Below are 17,203 nucleotides of genomic sequence, written 5' to 3' on the forward strand. Positions count from 1 at the left end.
ACATGGGTCTGTGTCAATCTACGTGTCTCAACGTAAGTTTATGAGTTTCTATGCGAATCTATGGGTCTCAGTGTAAATATGCTTCGCTGTGTAAGTCGTCTATGGGTGTCTATGACGTAATGTAATATGGGCCTCTTAGTCTTTTGGTCTGCATACGTCTGTATAGTTGTCTGTATATACGACGATGGTTCTCTTCTCTGTCTAAGTAAATGGGATTCTGCAAAAATTGTGGGTCTCTGTAAATCGATAGGTCTCTGTACTGCATTTGTCTATTCTACGTACATATGTATGTCTCTGTAAGTCTTCCCTGCCCCTGTGTACGTATATGGGTCTCTATCGCAGATCGAGGCGAGTCTACGGGGTCTCACTATGCGGGTTAAGTTGCTCAGCGTGTTTGCCGAGGGGAGCTCCGGTGCGAGAAATTAAACCGGGGATTCCTCCCCCTCCCCCGGCCAGCTAAATGGGGTCCCCCTGCCTCCCTCCCTCTCTCTCTCTCTCCCCCGGCCTCGAAATCTCCCTCTCCCCTCTCTCGCATCGCAAGTCCCGCCGACAGCCCACTCCGCGGGCTACGCCACCGTTTCCGCCACACACAGAGGGGGTAACTTCGCCCCCTCCCTCCCCCTCTAGCCCCCCCCTCCCTCCTCCTCCCTCCCCCTCCCTCCCCCCTCTAGCCCCCCCACCACCATGCACACAGAGGGGGTAACCCCCCCCCCTACCCACCATGCGTAGAGGGAGGGTAACTTCCCCCCTCCTTCCCCCCTCTAGCCCCCACCCCCCACCATGCACACAGAGGGGGTAACCCCCCCTACCCACCCACCATGCGTAGAGAGAGGGTAACTTCCCCTCCCTCCCCCCTCCCTCCCCCCTCTAGCCCCCCCACACATAGAGGAAGGGCAATTTCCTTCCCCCCCACCACCACCACCCGCATTTGCCTGCCGCGTTGCTTATCACTGGAAAGTGCCTCTCCGTGTGGAGCGACGGGGAAGAGAAGTGGGCGGGGGAGGAAAAGTGGGGAGTGGGAGGGGCACGCGAGAAGCCGTGACGCAGCTTGCGTGGCTCTGTGACGCGCACACGACAGCGTGGGAGTCGCTGGGGGGGTGGGGGCGCTAATTAGAGAGAGGGGGTTGGTGGTGGGGGGGTCGTGGAGTCTCGCGCGGCTATTTCCGAAGCCACGCGCGCGTTGTCACCGAGCAGCGCGCGCGTGTCCCCAATTCTAAATCAGGCCCGGGCTTTTATATTTTTAGCAATTTCCCTCTATTTCTGTAACGATTCTCGTATTTTTGCTGAGCTCCCCTCAACCCACCCCTCCGTCCCAACCCCCGCCGGTGTAAGCCAGTTAAGGCCAAGTGATGACCATTCCACATTCCTGCATTACCCGCCGGGGTTCTTTGTAGTAGGTGAATGTTTTCTTGTAAATGGCAACCGTGACACTGCTGATGCTGAATTATTTGCTATCTTAGAAGACCCCTATCCCGTAACCCCCATCCTATAACCCTACCCCCAAACCCGCACCCTTTATACTATCACCCTAACCACATCTCGTAACCCCTACCCTATAACCCTAACCCCTATCCCTTAACTATGATCCTATAAACCTGACCCCTATCCTGTAACTATGATCCTATAACCCTAACCCCTATCATATCTCCCGAACCCCTATCCCGTAACCTATATCCAAAACACTAACTCCAGCCCGTAACCCCTACCCTATAACCCTAACCCCTATCCCGTAACTATGATCCTATAAACCTGACCCCTATCATATCTCCCGAACTCCTATTCCGTAACCTCTATCCAAAACCCTAACCCCTATCCCATATCCTCAATCATATAACCCAAAACCTATCCCCTAACCCCCAATCCCCGAACTCTATTATCTAACCCTTATCCTAAAGCCCTATCCTCTGTACCCTATTCCCTAACCCTATACAATATCCTCTTCCCAGTCACTGTAACGTGGCTAAATACTGGCCTCAAAATGAAACCTTATTATCATCATCTGAATCGTCAGCAGCAGATCGTGAAACACTCGCGGTGCAGGCGATGGGCATGGTGTGCACGTGTGGTTTGCGCACATGTCGATTCACACTTGAGTGAGTACCTCGTGCAGGGTATGTAACATCATCATTGGGAAGACAAAGACGGCCCGGCGTGGTGTTGGCCACCCACCCCGTCGTATGTGCCGTACGGGCCTCGCTAACAGCACTTGCCCCAACATTATATTAGAGACTGACTATACGGGGGATCTTGGTCCTTGTATGTGCGCTCAACGTTGTGTGTTGTGTCCTTCCACTGTGTCGTTGTGTGTGCACACGACCGTGTGTCTTCGCATGCGTTGTGAGTGCACGCTGTGCTGTGTGCACATGAGTGTGGAGCACATGTGAATGTGTGTGCGCGTGCTCGTGCACTTGCCCCAGCAGTCTGTTAAGGCTATTCGGTGGATCTTTGTCTTTGTTCGTGCACTAATGTGCTCGCGCACGGCACTTGCCCCAACAGTCTGTTAAGTTTATATGGCGAGGAATATTTATCATTGTGTACTTTGGGAGAGGTGGCGCAGCGGTTAGCGCATCGCGCTACGGACCTGGTCATCCGAGTTCGATTCCCGCTCACGACCAACATCAATGACGAATATCCGAGCCCAGTCCCAGCTGGGCCTCCCCTAGGCCGACTCAGCCTTAAATGAGTACCTGGTGCGATGTGTAAGCATTACCGTTGCGGAGACAAAGACGGTCGGCTTGTGGTACTAGCCACACTAACCCACTCGCCTGTGACGTTGTATCTGTACACGTGTGTCTGTGAGTGTGTCTATGAACGCGCGTGCGTTTTAACCACGCGCCGAAGGCCACCACAATTAGACTCGCCGCAGTATCAACAACAACAACGACGACTGAGCCAACCTCAGCTGGGGTCGCGACGGGAATAGCTGTCCAGATGCACCCCCCGCCCGCCCGCCACCACCACCACCGCTCATCCTCACTCCCCTCCCACGCAAAACCCGCTCGAGATCCTAAATTTATCCACAATTTATCCCAATTTTACTCGGCGCGGCGCGGAAAGAGGCCAAAAATAACCACCCCCATCCCCCGGCGCCCGCGCAGGCCCCGCCCCCCTCGGTGCGGCTATTTTTAGCCGCGCGCGTGCGTCACGGGCGCGCGCCGCGTGCGTCACGGGGGCGGACGCGGCGCGCGCTCCGCTGCGGGGGGTGACGTCAATGGGCGAGAGAGGCGGGGAGTGGGAGAACCGGGGGGGGGGTATCGGGGTGAGTAAAGGGGATGAGTGGAGGAGGAGGAGGTAAAGGAGGTGGTGGAGGTGAGAGACAGAGAGAGAGGGGGGGGGAGTTTGGGTGGGGGGGTGAGATGCACGCATCGATTGCAATCGATGATTACCATCGCAATAACACGTGTTGCATCGTGCACAATTAAAGCAAAATATTGGTCCCTCCTCCTCCTAGCGTGTACATCTCCAGGTGGTGGTGGACGTGGTGGTGGACGTGGTGGTGATCCACTCAGGGAAGGGAGCAAAACTCCGTAGGGGTCGCGCCCACGAGTCGATTGCAATGCCGCCGCAAAAACAGCGTCAAGTGATCGAGACGTGACGGCCCTCGTGTGCGGAGGGGCTTGCGGTGTCCGTCGGGAGCGGTGATCACGACGAGGGGGTGGCTGGGGGGGGGGGTGCAGAGGGGTTTCTCGGGAGGAAGAGAGCGCAGCATCGGCGTGGGACAGGGGAGGAAGAAGAGCGGGCGGGTGGGGATTTGTTGTTTGGGAATTGGGACGTGGGGAAGGGGGGGATGCACGCGATGTAGGGGAGGAGGAGGAGGGGGGAGAAGAGGAATTGAGGGGGAGTGCTGAGAGGGGGAGTTGATGGGTTTGTTGATGTTTGGGTGGAGGTGGGGGTGGGAGAATGGAGGGGCGGTGGTACATGAATGGGGAGGCGTGCGTGGTGAGGAGGCGTAGGGTAGGGCATGCGACGTGTAAGGGAGACATGTCGGCGAACAAGGAATGGAGAGAGTGAGGGGGGGGGAGGTGGTGGTGGACGGCGGGGGGAGGGGAGGGGGAAGCCGAGACGGAGGGGGGTGAAGGGAGTGGGGTGGAGGGTAGGGGAGGGGAGGGGCTGGAGGGGGTTGTCCGCGCGTGGAAACAGGAACGCGCTCGTGCGCGCGCACGCAGCAAGCGGAGAGAGACGCGGGCGACCGGGAGGTGGTGGGGGGGGGGCAGTGGCGTCACGGCAGCTCCGACGGCCGTCACGAGCCGCCTCCGCGCGCGCGGCCCCATTGGCTCGCGGGGCTTCGTGACGCGCGTCACCCCCTACTTAAAGCGCGGCGAGACGGCGTGCACGCGCACAGAACCCAAGGCGCTCCTCCTGTTAGGCGCACGAGTCTCTCTCTCTCATCTCATCTCTCATCTTTCCCCCCACACACACGAGTCTGTCTCTCGAACACACGCACGAGTCAGTCTCTCGCTCACGAGTCTCTCGATTGTTGACTGACCTGCTCACGCGGGGACCTACTCGCAGGACTTATCAGCCACCGCCGCCGCCGCACCTGTGGCACGGATCACGACACCTTTGGGATTTTGACAGCAAGAAGCCATCATCGCTTCGTCTTCTTTATCGAAGCTCTTCAACTGCACCCACGCCCCCCCCACCTCCTCGTGGGAGTCACGGTAAGACGTCCTCCTCACCTGTCTCAAAACTCGCTACGAAGTGAATCGGGGGGTGGGGGGCAGCCACCTGTGTGAATGCACCTGCGCAGCGGAGCTCGTCTTGCAGTCACTTTGGTTGGTTCGTATCGCAGAGCCTCTGATTCGGTGGTGCGATCGAGTCGTCCTGCCCGCTCGAGCGGCAGTTGTCTCAAATGTCAGCTTCGATCTGTCAGCTTCGATCTGTATTTGTGCATTGGCCGGGGGAGGAGTGGGATGCACTGCGTAAATGATTTAACTGATGATGGTAAATGCACAGATTTAGGTTTTTATGAGGAGGTGGGGGGCACCTAATATTTGTGGGTTGGGGGAGAGTTGTGGTGGTGCATTGCTGAATTGATATCGTGGGTGGTGCACACACGCGCACACACACACGGGATGGTCGGGTGCTGACTTGTGCAACTGGTAATAACGGCAGAAGGACGGTAGCGATGGCGAATCGTGGTGATGGTGTTGGTGAGTGGGTGGGCGGTGGTTGGTGGTGACTTTGTAAAGTTGTAACTCGGATTGCCCGCTCGGCCACCACTGCCGTGGCCCCGTCCACCTTTGAGGCGATGGTGGGGAGGTGGTGATGATGGAGGATGGAGGAGCCGGCAATTGCCAGAGCTGCGGGTTGCGTGGCCGTCTTAGCTCCTGGCCATGCAACATTTGCAACGCGCGCTCCGCTTCATGTGATGATCATGATGAGAGTGCTGCTGCTGCTGCTGATGATGATGTTGAAAGTTGCGGCACAAATGCAGCGGTTTGCGCGAGCGTGCAAACACGTGGCCAAGGGGGTGAATCCGTGCTATGCAGAATCATGATGATAACGAGTTCATTTGACATGCGTTGTTGATAAAGTTTATTATGGCAATGCCGTCATTAACCAGCGCTGCACTCATTAGCATACCCACCGCGGGGGGCATTACCATTGCTACTATTCATATTATAAATAATATTGGTCGCGAGAGCCTACGTGTTAAACTCACATGATAAAGTTTACACCGTTAATCCTCCACGCTACTTTAACACGCGATGGATATCACTGCAGGGATATAAAGAGCAGAGCTGCCAATGCGAACGGGCAATGAATGCACTGTGCAATGTGATATGCTTACAATGCCGCTGCTGATGATGATGTTAATGCTGCTGATGATGCTACTGCTGCTGATGGGGGTTGGGAGAGTGTGAAGGGGGAGGGAGGATCGAGTTTGCATCTGGAATTACGATCCTCGTCTCGCGCATTCGACACACCCCCCGCTGGCACGCGTGGTTTACACACTCACACACATACACACAATCACACGCACACGCACGTACACTCACTCGCTCACGTACAAACAAAAGACAAAGATCCCCCGTATAGCCTTGACAGACTGTTGGGACAAGTGCTGTTAGCGAGCACCTATGAAGGCCGGCAACGGCACACGAGGGGGTGGGTGGCCAACACCACGCCCGGCCGCCTTTGTCTCCCCAGTGACGATGTTTACACACCCCACCAGGTAGACATTTGATGCTGAGTCAACCTAGAGGAGGCCCAGCACTGGTTCAGATAATCGCCACTGGTGGTGCTCATGAGCAGAACCAATACACACAATCACATACATACACACACGTACACTCTCACACATCCATCCATCCACACACGCGTTTACACATATACATTTACACATGTAAACACTGACATTTACACACACCTACCATGTTTACCTATGTATCTGCCCACCCCTATGTCTATCTACCCTCTTACATGCCTACCCACCAACAAGTCTACCCGCCCACCTGTTCACCCACCCACATGTCTGTCTAGCCTCTGACACGTCTACCCGCCCACCTCTCCACGGCTTATAATTGACGTCTGTCCATCTATTCCCTCCCGTTGCAGCTCCACCGACTCCACAACCGCCGCGTCCCTCCCTCCAAGGAGCGGGCGATCTCTTCTCGGGGAACCCTGGCCGCTCAGGTGGCCACGTCCCGGTTCGCGCCCTGTCCCGCGCAGCGCGATGCCGGCATGAGCGTCTGCAGCAGCAGCCGTCAAGCGCCCTCATCCTCCTCCTCCTACCCCTCTCCACGGAGCGCCATGCCGTGCGCTGCGCGCGTCCCCTTCGCCGCCACGGGGGTCTCGGTGGGGTCCCCGCTGGGACCCTCCGGCGAGGCCTCCTCGCTGCTCCACGCGGCCGCGTTCCCCCAGCTGCCGTCGGCCGAGGCGGAGGAGGAGCGTCTGCTGAGCGAGCTCACGGGCCCAGACTTTTTCCGCTTCAGCATGGAGATCGTGAATGCGGACGCGGCGGCGATTAGCGCGTTCTCGCCCTGCTCCTCCTCCTCATCCTCCTCGTCCTCCTCGTCCTGCTCGCCCTTCTCCTCGTCCGCCTCCTCCTCCAACGCCGCCGTCTCGTCCTCATCGCCCGTCGCCTCTCTTCCCGGCGGATTCGCATTCTTCTCGAACGCGCACGGGAACCGGCACCAGTACCACCACCAGAGCGCGTCGCCGTTCGACGCCGTCTCGGCCCAGGTGCACGCGGCGGTCAAGACGGAACCCCACGTGGACTACACCTGCCACATGCAGCTGCAGCATCTGCATCACCTACAGCAGGACCCGCAAATGCACCTACAGCAGCAGCACCACCACCAGCACCACCAGCAGCAGCAGCAGCCCAAGTTGGAAGACCTGCATCTCGCCGCGTCCACACTCCACCTCCTGCCCTCGCCTCCCTCCTCTCCGCCGACGTCGCCGCATTTGCAGCAGCAGCAGCCGCAGCAGCAGCAGCAGCAGCTCTACGGCGGTGCCGCCTCCCAGTCTGAGCAGGGCTGCCCCTGGGGGGTGTCCTTTTACGCGGGTCTCTGCTGCGGGCTCCCCGATGCGGAGATGCAGCAGCAGCAGCAGCTCTTGCCCCCCATCGCATGCACGCAGTCCCCACCGGACACCCCCACAGCCACAGGGGCTCACGATCTCTCCGGCTTCACGCGCCGCTCCGTCGCCTCTCCCTCCTCGTCGTCGTCGTCGTCCTCCTCCTCCTCCTCGTCGTCCCCGTGCCCCCTCGTTTCGCAGGGCGCCGTGCACAGCTTCTCATTCCCGCCGTGCGGCGTCGGGGCGCCCGCGTTTGGAACGGGCATGGTGTCCACGACGGAGCTGACCGGACAGCTTTCTCCGCATCATCACCATCATCAGCAGCACCAGCAGCACCAGCAGCAGCATCATCATCAGCAGCATCAGCAGGGCTCGGGCGAGGGGATGTGCGCTGTGTGTGGTGATAACGCGGCGTGTCAGCACTACGGGGTCCGCACGTGCGAGGGCTGCAAAGGATTTTTCAAGGTGAGGGGGGAGTGGGCACCCACCTGTGTGAACGCACAAAGACAAAGGTCACCCGCATAGCCTTCACGCACACAATGTCGGGGGCAATTGCTGTTCGCGAGTAGCGTCGAGTGACGGCCGCCGCCGCCGACACGGCACCACGACGCGGGCGGTGTTGGCTAAGCGCCACGAACCGCCGTTGTCTCTCCCCAGTCGGTGATCGTTTTGCGCACACACCACACCAAGGGCAGTAGTCGTTTAGTCGAGGGCCGAGTCGAGCTGAGAAAGTCCCGGGATCGGTGCAGATCCACACCGCCGCCGCTGCGCGCACAGAGACACCCTCTGTAGACTATTGGGACCAGCGCAACGCGTTTGGAACTCGCACAACAGACAAAGATCCCCCGTATAGCCTTTGCTTGGCTGTTGGGGAAAGTGCTGCTCGCTGCGAGTAACCACGAGAGCCGTGGCACGGCGCCCATGACGTGTGTTTTGTTTCTCTTCGGTACGTGATAATGATGGCGATGATATTGAAATGATGATGGTGTGATAATGATGAAGTGTGATCATGACAATGTGATGACGATGTTGAAATGACGACGATGTGTGAGGATGTTGAAATGATAATGGAGATGTGTTGTGATGATGACGGTGGGTGGCGGTGTTGTGATGATGATGATGGTGATGATGTGTGATGATGACGGTGCGTGACAACGTGTTGTCTGCGCAGCGCACGGTGCAGAAAGGAGCGCGCTACGTGTGCCTGGCGAGTCGGAGTTGCCCCATTGACAAGAGGAGACGCAACCGATGCCAGTTCTGCCGTTTCCAGAAGTGTCTGGGCGTGGGCATGGTGAAAGAAGGTGAGCGCCAACTCCACCCACACACAGACAAAGGTCTCCCCTATAGACTTCACCAGACTGTTGGGGCAAGTGCTGTTTGCGAGTAGCAGCTTGCTTATAAAAGCCGGCACAGCGCTCTTGTGTACACGCACTGCACCAGGCACCCATTGACGAAATAAATTCCACGATATGATATTCGCTGCAACTTATTTTTTAGCAGAGCGGGAATCGAACTCGGGTCACCGGGTTCGTAGGGGGCAGTACGCGAACCGCTTCCATACGGCTCCGCATGTACCGTACATACACACACATCGCAGCAGCCGAAAATTCGCCACCAAGTGGCGGTGACGCCACTAAAACATCGACTGTGCCAGGCTAGGTGCACTCTGAGGCCATCACGTGAAGTGTCGAAGGCTCGCTGCTGGCAGGAGGTGCGGGACAGACCCGCGTGCTGCTGTGGGTTAACTGAGTTGACTTGCGGATGAACCACCTGCTGCGGCAACTCGCTCACACACACAGACACAGATCCCCCGTATAGCCTTAACAGACTGTTGGGGCAAGTGCTGCTAGCGAGCACCTATGCAGCCTGGCGTGGTACACGAGGGGGTGGGTGGCCAGCACCGCGCCAGACCGCCTTTGTCTCCCCAGTGGCGATGTTTACACACCCACACGAGATAATCATTTGAGGCTGAGTCGACAGAGGAGAGGCCCAGGTGCCGGGTCGGATAATCGTCACCGGTGTTGGCCCGTGAGGAGCGGGAATCGAACTCGGGCGGCCGGACTCGTAGGGCAGCGCGCTAACCGCTACACCGCCGCTCCCCGCTCACTGACACGAAGTCAGACGCACACAGACACACAGGCAGACACACAGACACACAGACACACAGACGACAGGCAGACATACAGACACACAGACGACAGGCAGACATACAGACACACAGATACACATACGACAGGCAGACATACACACACAGACGACAGGCAGACACACAGACATACAGACGACAGACGACAGACAGACACACATACGACAGGCAGACATACAGACACACAGACGACACACAGACATACAGACGACAGACAGACACACACGCGCACATGGGGTGCTGGTGCTCCCGTGGGAATCCGAACCGAACCTCTCCCCCCCCCCTCTGCTCCCCCCGCCCCCCTCCCTTCCTCCCCCCCTCCCCGTGCAGTGGTTCGCACGGACAGCCTCAAGGGTCGCCGTGGCCGCCTCCCATCCAAACCCAAGAGCCCGCAGGACGGGTCGCCCAGTACGGGACCCGCGGGGGGCGCAGGGGCGGGGCTCCTGGCGGGGGATGGAGGGGCGGGGCTCCTGGCGGGGGATGGAGGGGCGGGGCTCCTGGCGGGGGGTGGAGGGGCGGGGCTCCTGGCGGGGGATGGAGGGGCGGGGCTCCTGGCCGGAATTCTGGCGGCGCACAAGGAGTTGATGCCGGACTTGGGCAAGTTGGATTACTCCAGGGTAAGGGTACACACACACGTGCACACACACACACAGACACGTGTACACACACAGACACGTGTACACACACACACAGACACGTGTACACACACAGACACGTGTACACACACACACACACGTGTACACACACACGTGTACACACACACACACACGTGTACACACACACGTGTACACACACACAGACACGTGTACACACACACGTGTACACACACACAGACACGTGTACACACACAGACACGTGTACACACACAGACACGTGTACACACACACGTGTAAACCCACACACAGACACGTGTACACACACAGACACGTGTACACACACACACAGACACGTGTACACACACAGACACGTGTACACACACACGTGTAACCCACACACAGACACGTGTACACACAGACACGTGTACACACACACAGACACGTGTACACACAGACACGTGTACACACACACGTGTAGACACACACAGACACGTGTACACACACAGACACGTGTACACACACACGTGTACACACACACAGACACGTGTACACACACAGACACGTGCACACACACACGTGTACACACACACAGACACGTGTGCACACACAGACACGTGCACACACACACACGTGTACACACATACAGACACGTGCACACACACGTACAAAAAATAAAAGACACGCACACATACAGGCGCATGGACACACACACGTGTACACACACGCAGAGACAGAGACACACGCACAAATATTTACACACATGGACATAAACGTACAGGCATACACACAAAGATAGAAAACCGTTGGGGCAAGTGTTGTAAGAGACAGCCAGATACACGCACGTATATACACACACATACCTAGATATATAGATAGACATACCAAGTGCAGTATTACACACATACACGCACATTCCTAGATAGACAGACATGAATAGTATTACGTGCATACACGCAAATCAATATACATAGACATACATACAGAGCATACATTCCTAGATATACATCATATGATCACATACACACACACACCGATGTATACGATCATAGTATTACATACTTACATACACCCATACGTACGTATACATTTCCACATACACAAGTATTTCGTTTTTACACATCCCATCAGCGGCATTTGGTTCAAAACAATAAAAAAAACTCTGGACCGGTCTTGACATTCAGTGCCTCCTCATCATCACCAGCAGTAGCAGCACCAGCAGAGCGAGGCCTCCATGCCTGAGACAACGCTGGCCAACTTGCACGGTGTTCACAGGCACTGAATGTCAAGAAGGGCCCACAGTTTGTTCGACACGCGGCGAGCCATCAGCAGCAGCAGCGATCTTCCTGCTGCCGATCGTGCCTATGAACAACAAAACTCATCATTGGAACCTCATTTGCCAGAAGAAAACATGACTCCTTGTAAAAAAAAAAGTGTCAGTTTTATTGCCAGATAAAAGGGTAACAAAACTCATCCCTACCTCTCGCCTCTCCCTCCCCTCTCCCTCCCTCTCTCTCTTCCATCAGTGCGAGTCCACGGAACAGCAACAGCAGCAGGGACCCGCGTCCCCGTGCGTGTCGGACGCGGAGAGCGTGAGCCTCTTCTACTCCCTCCTCGCCGCCTCCGCGCGCGCCCTCGCCGCCTGGGCCGACCGCACGCCAGGCCTGCAGGGCCTCGGCCCCCACGACCGTGCGCTCCTCCTCGAGTCCGCGCTCCTGGAGCTCTTCGTGCTGCACCTTGCCTTCAGGTGAGACGGGGTCGGGAGTGAAGAAGGTGGTGGTGGAGTGGGGGGGGGGTGATATCGAGCGGGCGAGGGAATCTGGGATGATGCCACCTAGCCCCTCGAGCCATTTCATCACAAGTTCTTGTTCACGTGTCGCTCTCACACCGCACTTCGTAACCCCGCGTGCCCGCGTCTCGGTGCCCCTCTGACCCCCTTGCGCGTGTCTCCGCGGTGACTTCCCTCGCCTCTCTGCGTCTCCGCTGTCCCCGCTGTCGCCCCTGCGTGCTGGCGTCTCTAACCCGGTGGTTCTCTCCGTCCGCCCCGCAGCTCGGACCCAGGCCGTGGCCGCCTCGTGTTCTGCACGGGCCAGGCGCTGCACGTGTCCACGTGTGCGCCCGCCTTCGGCCAGTGGCTCCAGCCGGTGATGGAGTTCGCGCGGGGCCTGCGCGCCCTGCAGCCGCACGCAGACTCCCTCGCCTTCCTCGCGACGCTCGTGCTCCTCAGCGGTGCGTGCACACACAGAGACGGAGGAGATCCACCGTGTAGCCTCTGGCTGACTGTCGGGGCAAGTGCTCTTCGCTAGAAGCACGTGTGAAGGCCGGCACGGTGCACCCTTGAGTGGGTGTGTGGTCAAACACCACCCCGGGCCGCCCTTGTCTCCCGAGTGGTGATGTCTACACATCACCACTAAGTACTCGTTTTAAGGCCGAATCGACCTAGGGGAGGCCCAGGACCGGTTCAGATATTCGGTGCAGATGTTGTGGCTGTGAGCGGGAATCGAACTCGGGTTGCGGGGTTCGTAGCGCAGCCGCGCTAAGCACTGCGCCGCAGCTCCCCACAACACACGGATTCACACGCAGACATGTGCGCGCACACACGTGTGAACATACACACAGAGTCTACGTACACGCGTCGTCAGCGCTGCATCTTTAGCCGTCGGTGTGTTACTCCTCGTGGCGGTGCGGCGAGTCTAATTAAACCTCTCTCTGACCCGCCCCATTCAGACCGTCACGGCCTTCAGGATCCACTGCGGGTGGAGGAGCTAAGGACACGGGTCCTGGCCGCCATGCAGCAGCATCATCATCAGCAGCAGCAACATCATCAGCAGCAGCAGCATCTGAGTGCGCTGCTCTCCCAGCTCAGGGACCTGCGTCCCCTGTGCACCCAGGGGCTGCAGAGGATTTTCTACCTGAAGCTGGAAGACCTCGTCCCTCCTCCCCCCATCATCGACAAGCTCATGGACACGCTGCCCTTCTGAAGCGCCTGCGGATGAACCCGGCGGGAATATCCTATCGGGGCAGCGTCACTCGGCGCCGCTGACCCGTGCCGTTCACCCACCGCCACACTCGGTGTGGAATTGGAAGAGCGCGCTCGACAGCTCGTGTAGTAGCGCCCCGACCGTTGGATGTACTGAACCTGCGGACCTTCGGAAGATAACCTCCGTGGTTACCGCCGTAGTTAACTCTGGGAGTTGTACCCACGACTCGTGTGGTGGAGATGAACTCACAGGTGCGTGGACCCAGAGGGCGGCTCGGACTCTGGGAGTTGACCTGCAGAGTCGCCCGTTTGGGAGTTAACCCGACAAGCGGATGATGGCCCAGCGCACGGGGCAAAATGCGGCACAAGAAGATGGGCATTTCCCCCCCCCCCCGCCCCCGAGACTGCATCTCATCGCCGTGGATCGGAGCGGGTCACAGTTGCACATCCGTGCCTGGTGTTTGTATTGGGGAGTGTAATGTAAAGGGGGGGGGGGGTTATAGGGGTATGTTGGGGTGTCAGCCCCCTGCTCCCACCCGGTGTTAGAGACTTTGATCGCCACGTGTCGTCAATCGCACACCTGGATCGGAGAGCGTACACCCAAACGTTTTCTTTCGTCGAGGAGACAGTATATATATATATACTGTAACGTTTATATACTGTAGGCATTTTATCGCTGGTGTCCATTTTGCCATGTCTGTATAGACTGCATTTTTAAATATGAAGGGGATTTCTTTCTTCTTGTGGATGGAGGTGGGGGGGGGAGGGAATTGAATATGTGCCTGGAAACCATACACTTTATATACATAGATATACAAATATAAGAGAGAGAGAGAACGTTTATAAATATAGAGAACTATTCTAACGATGAAAAAAAGTCGAATTTTAAAAAACAAAAACCTCCACGCGACTCGAGCCATGCCTTGGAAGCCATCACCGAGTGCTGACGCGCGTGACCGTCCCGCACGGCTTCATCATCAATGGGGGTTGTGGTTGGGAACCGTTCATCGGAGCGACTTTCCTGTTGCCCGTTCTCCGACGTCGTCGCTCCCCGCTTCGCAAACGCAGTCGCGCACAAGCGAGCCCCTTTCGCCGATGGGGTTAAGTTATTGGATTGGTTATTGATACAGCAACGCCCGTGTTAAGACCGCGAGAAGAGGCGAATGACTCACGAGTGGAGGGGCCCCTTTCCGCCAGCAGCGGCGATTATAAAACAGTTGCACGGCTGCGCCTTTGCATTTTACATTGTTAGGCTTCGGTTGGGCCCGGGGCCTTCCCATCTGGCCTGGAAGCTTGGCCCAAAAGGTGGCCTCAATCGAACCAGGGCAGCACCGTTGGCAGAGTTGTAATTCTAGTTTGTTATTTACCTTTATACAACGGAAAACATTAAAAACCATTTTCGTATTAAACAAATTTTGCTCTTCTATCATTACACAAAAAACAAAAAACATCTTTACTGTTGCGTTGCCTTCGACGACTCGCCGAGCCAATCGCAGCGCTGCCCGGGCGTTGCAACAGGGAAGAGCGCTCAAAGCGACTGCGAGCAAAGTTGCTGCAGAAAGTTGCGAGCAACTTAGTCCCCGCTCCCCCACCGTGGCGATGCACGGGCAGCAACGCTCGTGTAGCAAATGGATATTGTCTGAAAGTCGCACCGATGAACATTAGCTCCACGGGTGAACCCTTGCCAGCATCGGTCCGCCCGTCCGTCAGTTACTCATTTATTTGACCAGCGCGGACGCCCATTGAGATTCACGGCAACTTTTTTTTGTCTTCGTGGTTTGCGGGGAATGACGATGAACCAGGAGTCGAAATTCCACATTCCTACGGCGGGGATAATTCTCAACATAGGACCGCCCTATGGGGTTGATATACACACGCAAAAATGTTGAAACAAAAAAATTACGCTGATGGAGTTTGGGTTGAGGATGTGTGGTTAATAAAGAGCCTTCCACGATCAGCCAGGGTGGCGCTGTGGTGATCTCAGCGCTCGGCTCGCAATCTGAAGGCGTTCAAGTTCACATCCTGCCCCGAGGCCGAGTTAACATGCCGACGGTGGGTAAACCGTGGCTTGTGACTAGAAACGTAGGACCAACCAGACCCCAAGATTCCATGTTTACTTGGCGGTGGTGGGGGGGGGGTTAACTCGGCCAACAATCTCTCCAGGGGGGCGATAAAACAAACTTTATCGGGGTAGGAGGTCATAATTTCTCCAATCAAACGACGATTCACCCTCCTTATAGAATGTGGAATTTCCAAATCGACGGGAGAAGCAGCAGCAGCGGCTTGCTTCCGATGACCCCCTGTATGGCGTCATTCAACGTTTTTTTTAAGTTAAACAAATATCCGCATATAAATATTACCCGTGACCAAAATGATGAACAGGGGATGTTACTATGCAGCAACCAAGGATTAGGCAGCGGTTAACGAATCTCAATAGGATCTCTCCTGGCTAAATAAAGGACGGCGACGATTGCGACCGCGCGCTGTGGGCTGGCTACTGGTTCTTCGAACACGTGGCACGTTCCTGGTCGTGGCGTGTGCGACCACGGGGTTAGCGCCACGCCGCGCTACGAATCCGGCGACCCGATGTCACGGTCACCAACGCCAGTGACGAATATCTTGCAGCGGTCCTGGGCCTCCTCTAGGTGGGCTCAGCCTTAAAATGAGTAGAGTACCTGGTGCGGTGCGTAGAAAATCGGCACTGGGGAGACAAAGGCGGTCGGGCGTGGTGCTGGCCGCCCACCTCCTCGTGTGTCGTGCCGGCCTTCATAGGTGCTCGCCCTACAGCACTTGCCCCAACAGTCTGTTGAAGGCTATACGGGGGATCTTTGTCCTGTTATCTTTGTGTGTGTGTGTGTGCGCCGTGCCGGCCTTAATAGGTGCTCGCTCACAGCACTTGCCCCAACAGCGTGCGGGAAAGTTGGAGTCGTACGCTGTGGCTACTAAATCTCGTGTCCTGGGTTCGACTCCTGGCCATAAGAACTGTTATCACTCGCACCCATTGGCAACTAACTCACTACTAATCCGACATGGACCTCCCTTAGGGTCAACGCAGTCTCTCTATCGAGTAACGCGTGAGCGTGGCGAGAGCCCAAAGCGAGCGGGCGTGAGCGCTTCTGATCTTGCCAACATCCCACCTTACATACGCAGTTTCAGCCTTAATAGGTGCTCGCTAACAGCACTTCCCCCACCCCCCCCCATACAGCCTATGAGGCTATACGGGGCAATTGTGTGTATGTGCAGAGTATATGTGTGGGGGGGGGAGCGGAGGGGTAGTGGTTTGCGTACTGCATCACGATTCCGGCGACCTGGGTTCGATTCCCGGCGATTAATTCACAGGTCAACTCAAGCCTTAAATAAAAGCCCGGGGCGATGTGTAAGCATCGGCACTGGAGAGACAAAGGCGGCCGGGCGTGGTGCTGGCCACACCACTCCTTGTGTGCCGTGCCTGCCTTAAAAGGTGCTCGCTAACAGCACTTACCCCCAGAGTCTATGAAACGAAACGGGGCTGTCTTGTCTGTGTTGTTGTGCGTCTTTGTACTGTGCGTGTCTCTGTGTGCCTGTATGAGGAGCGGTGGCGCAGTGGTTAGCGCACTGCTGTACGAACTTAGCGACCGGCGTTCCGTGCCCGCTCACAGCCAATAACAGTGGGAAATATCTGAGCCGGTCCTGGGCCTTCCATAGGTCGACTGCAGCCTTAAATGAATACCTGGTGCTGTGTGTAACATCAGCACTGGGGAGACAAAGGCGGCCGGGCGTGGTGTTGGCCACACCAGTGCATTGTTCCGGCCTTCAGCACCTGCCCCAAAAGTCTGTTAAGGCTATACAGGGGATCTTTGTCTTTGTGTATATGGCTATGTTTGTTTGTTTGTCTGTATGCGATGCCAAACAAAAGACTCGTGTTATGTCCGCTGACACTTATTTAAAGACGCCTATTAAAGGAAGACGCAACCAAAACAA

At 56.8% G+C, this 17,203-nt stretch overlaps 1 protein-coding gene across 1 annotated transcript; it reads left to right on the top strand.

The window, feature by feature from the left end:
- The first annotated feature begins 4,352 nt into the window (after window positions 1–4,352).
- Window positions 4,353–14,656, top strand: LOC133349853 (nuclear receptor subfamily 4 group A member 2-like). Its single transcript, XM_061563658.1, has 8 exons — window positions 4,353–4,661; window positions 6,562–7,989; window positions 8,696–8,825; window positions 10,001–10,131; window positions 10,186–10,287; window positions 11,790–12,010; window positions 12,314–12,492; window positions 12,991–14,656. Exons 2-8 carry the CDS (start codon window positions 6,688–6,690, stop codon window positions 13,242–13,244), a joined length of 2,319 nt encoding a protein of 772 aa, XP_061419642.1. The 5' UTR covers window positions 4,353–4,661; window positions 6,562–6,687; the 3' UTR covers window positions 13,245–14,656.
- The last annotated feature ends 2,547 nt before the right edge of the window (window positions 14,657–17,203 follow it).

This window comes from Lethenteron reissneri, chromosome 31, assembly GCF_015708825.2.
Source record: "Lethenteron reissneri isolate LAM-NWPU_2019-01 chromosome 31, ASM1570882v1, whole genome shotgun sequence".
Lineage (NCBI taxonomy): Eukaryota > Metazoa > Chordata > Hyperoartia > Petromyzontiformes > Petromyzontidae > Lethenteron > Lethenteron reissneri.

What these genes read in the sequence shown, in the direction of transcription:
- LOC133349853 (XM_061563658.1), top strand. Translation starts at nt 6,688, where the DNA reads ATGAGCGTCTGCAGCAGCAGCCGTCAAGCGCCCTCATCCTCCTCCTCC. An exon ending in GTGCTGCACCTTGCCTTCAG is followed by an intron (nt 12,011 to 12,313) that starts GTGAGACGGGGT and finishes TCCGCCCCGCAG; the next exon opens with CTCGGACCCAGGCCGTGGCC. An exon ending in GACGCTCGTGCTCCTCAGCG is followed by an intron (nt 12,493 to 12,990) that starts GTGCGTGCACAC and finishes CGCCCCATTCAG; the next exon opens with ACCGTCACGGCCTTCAGGAT.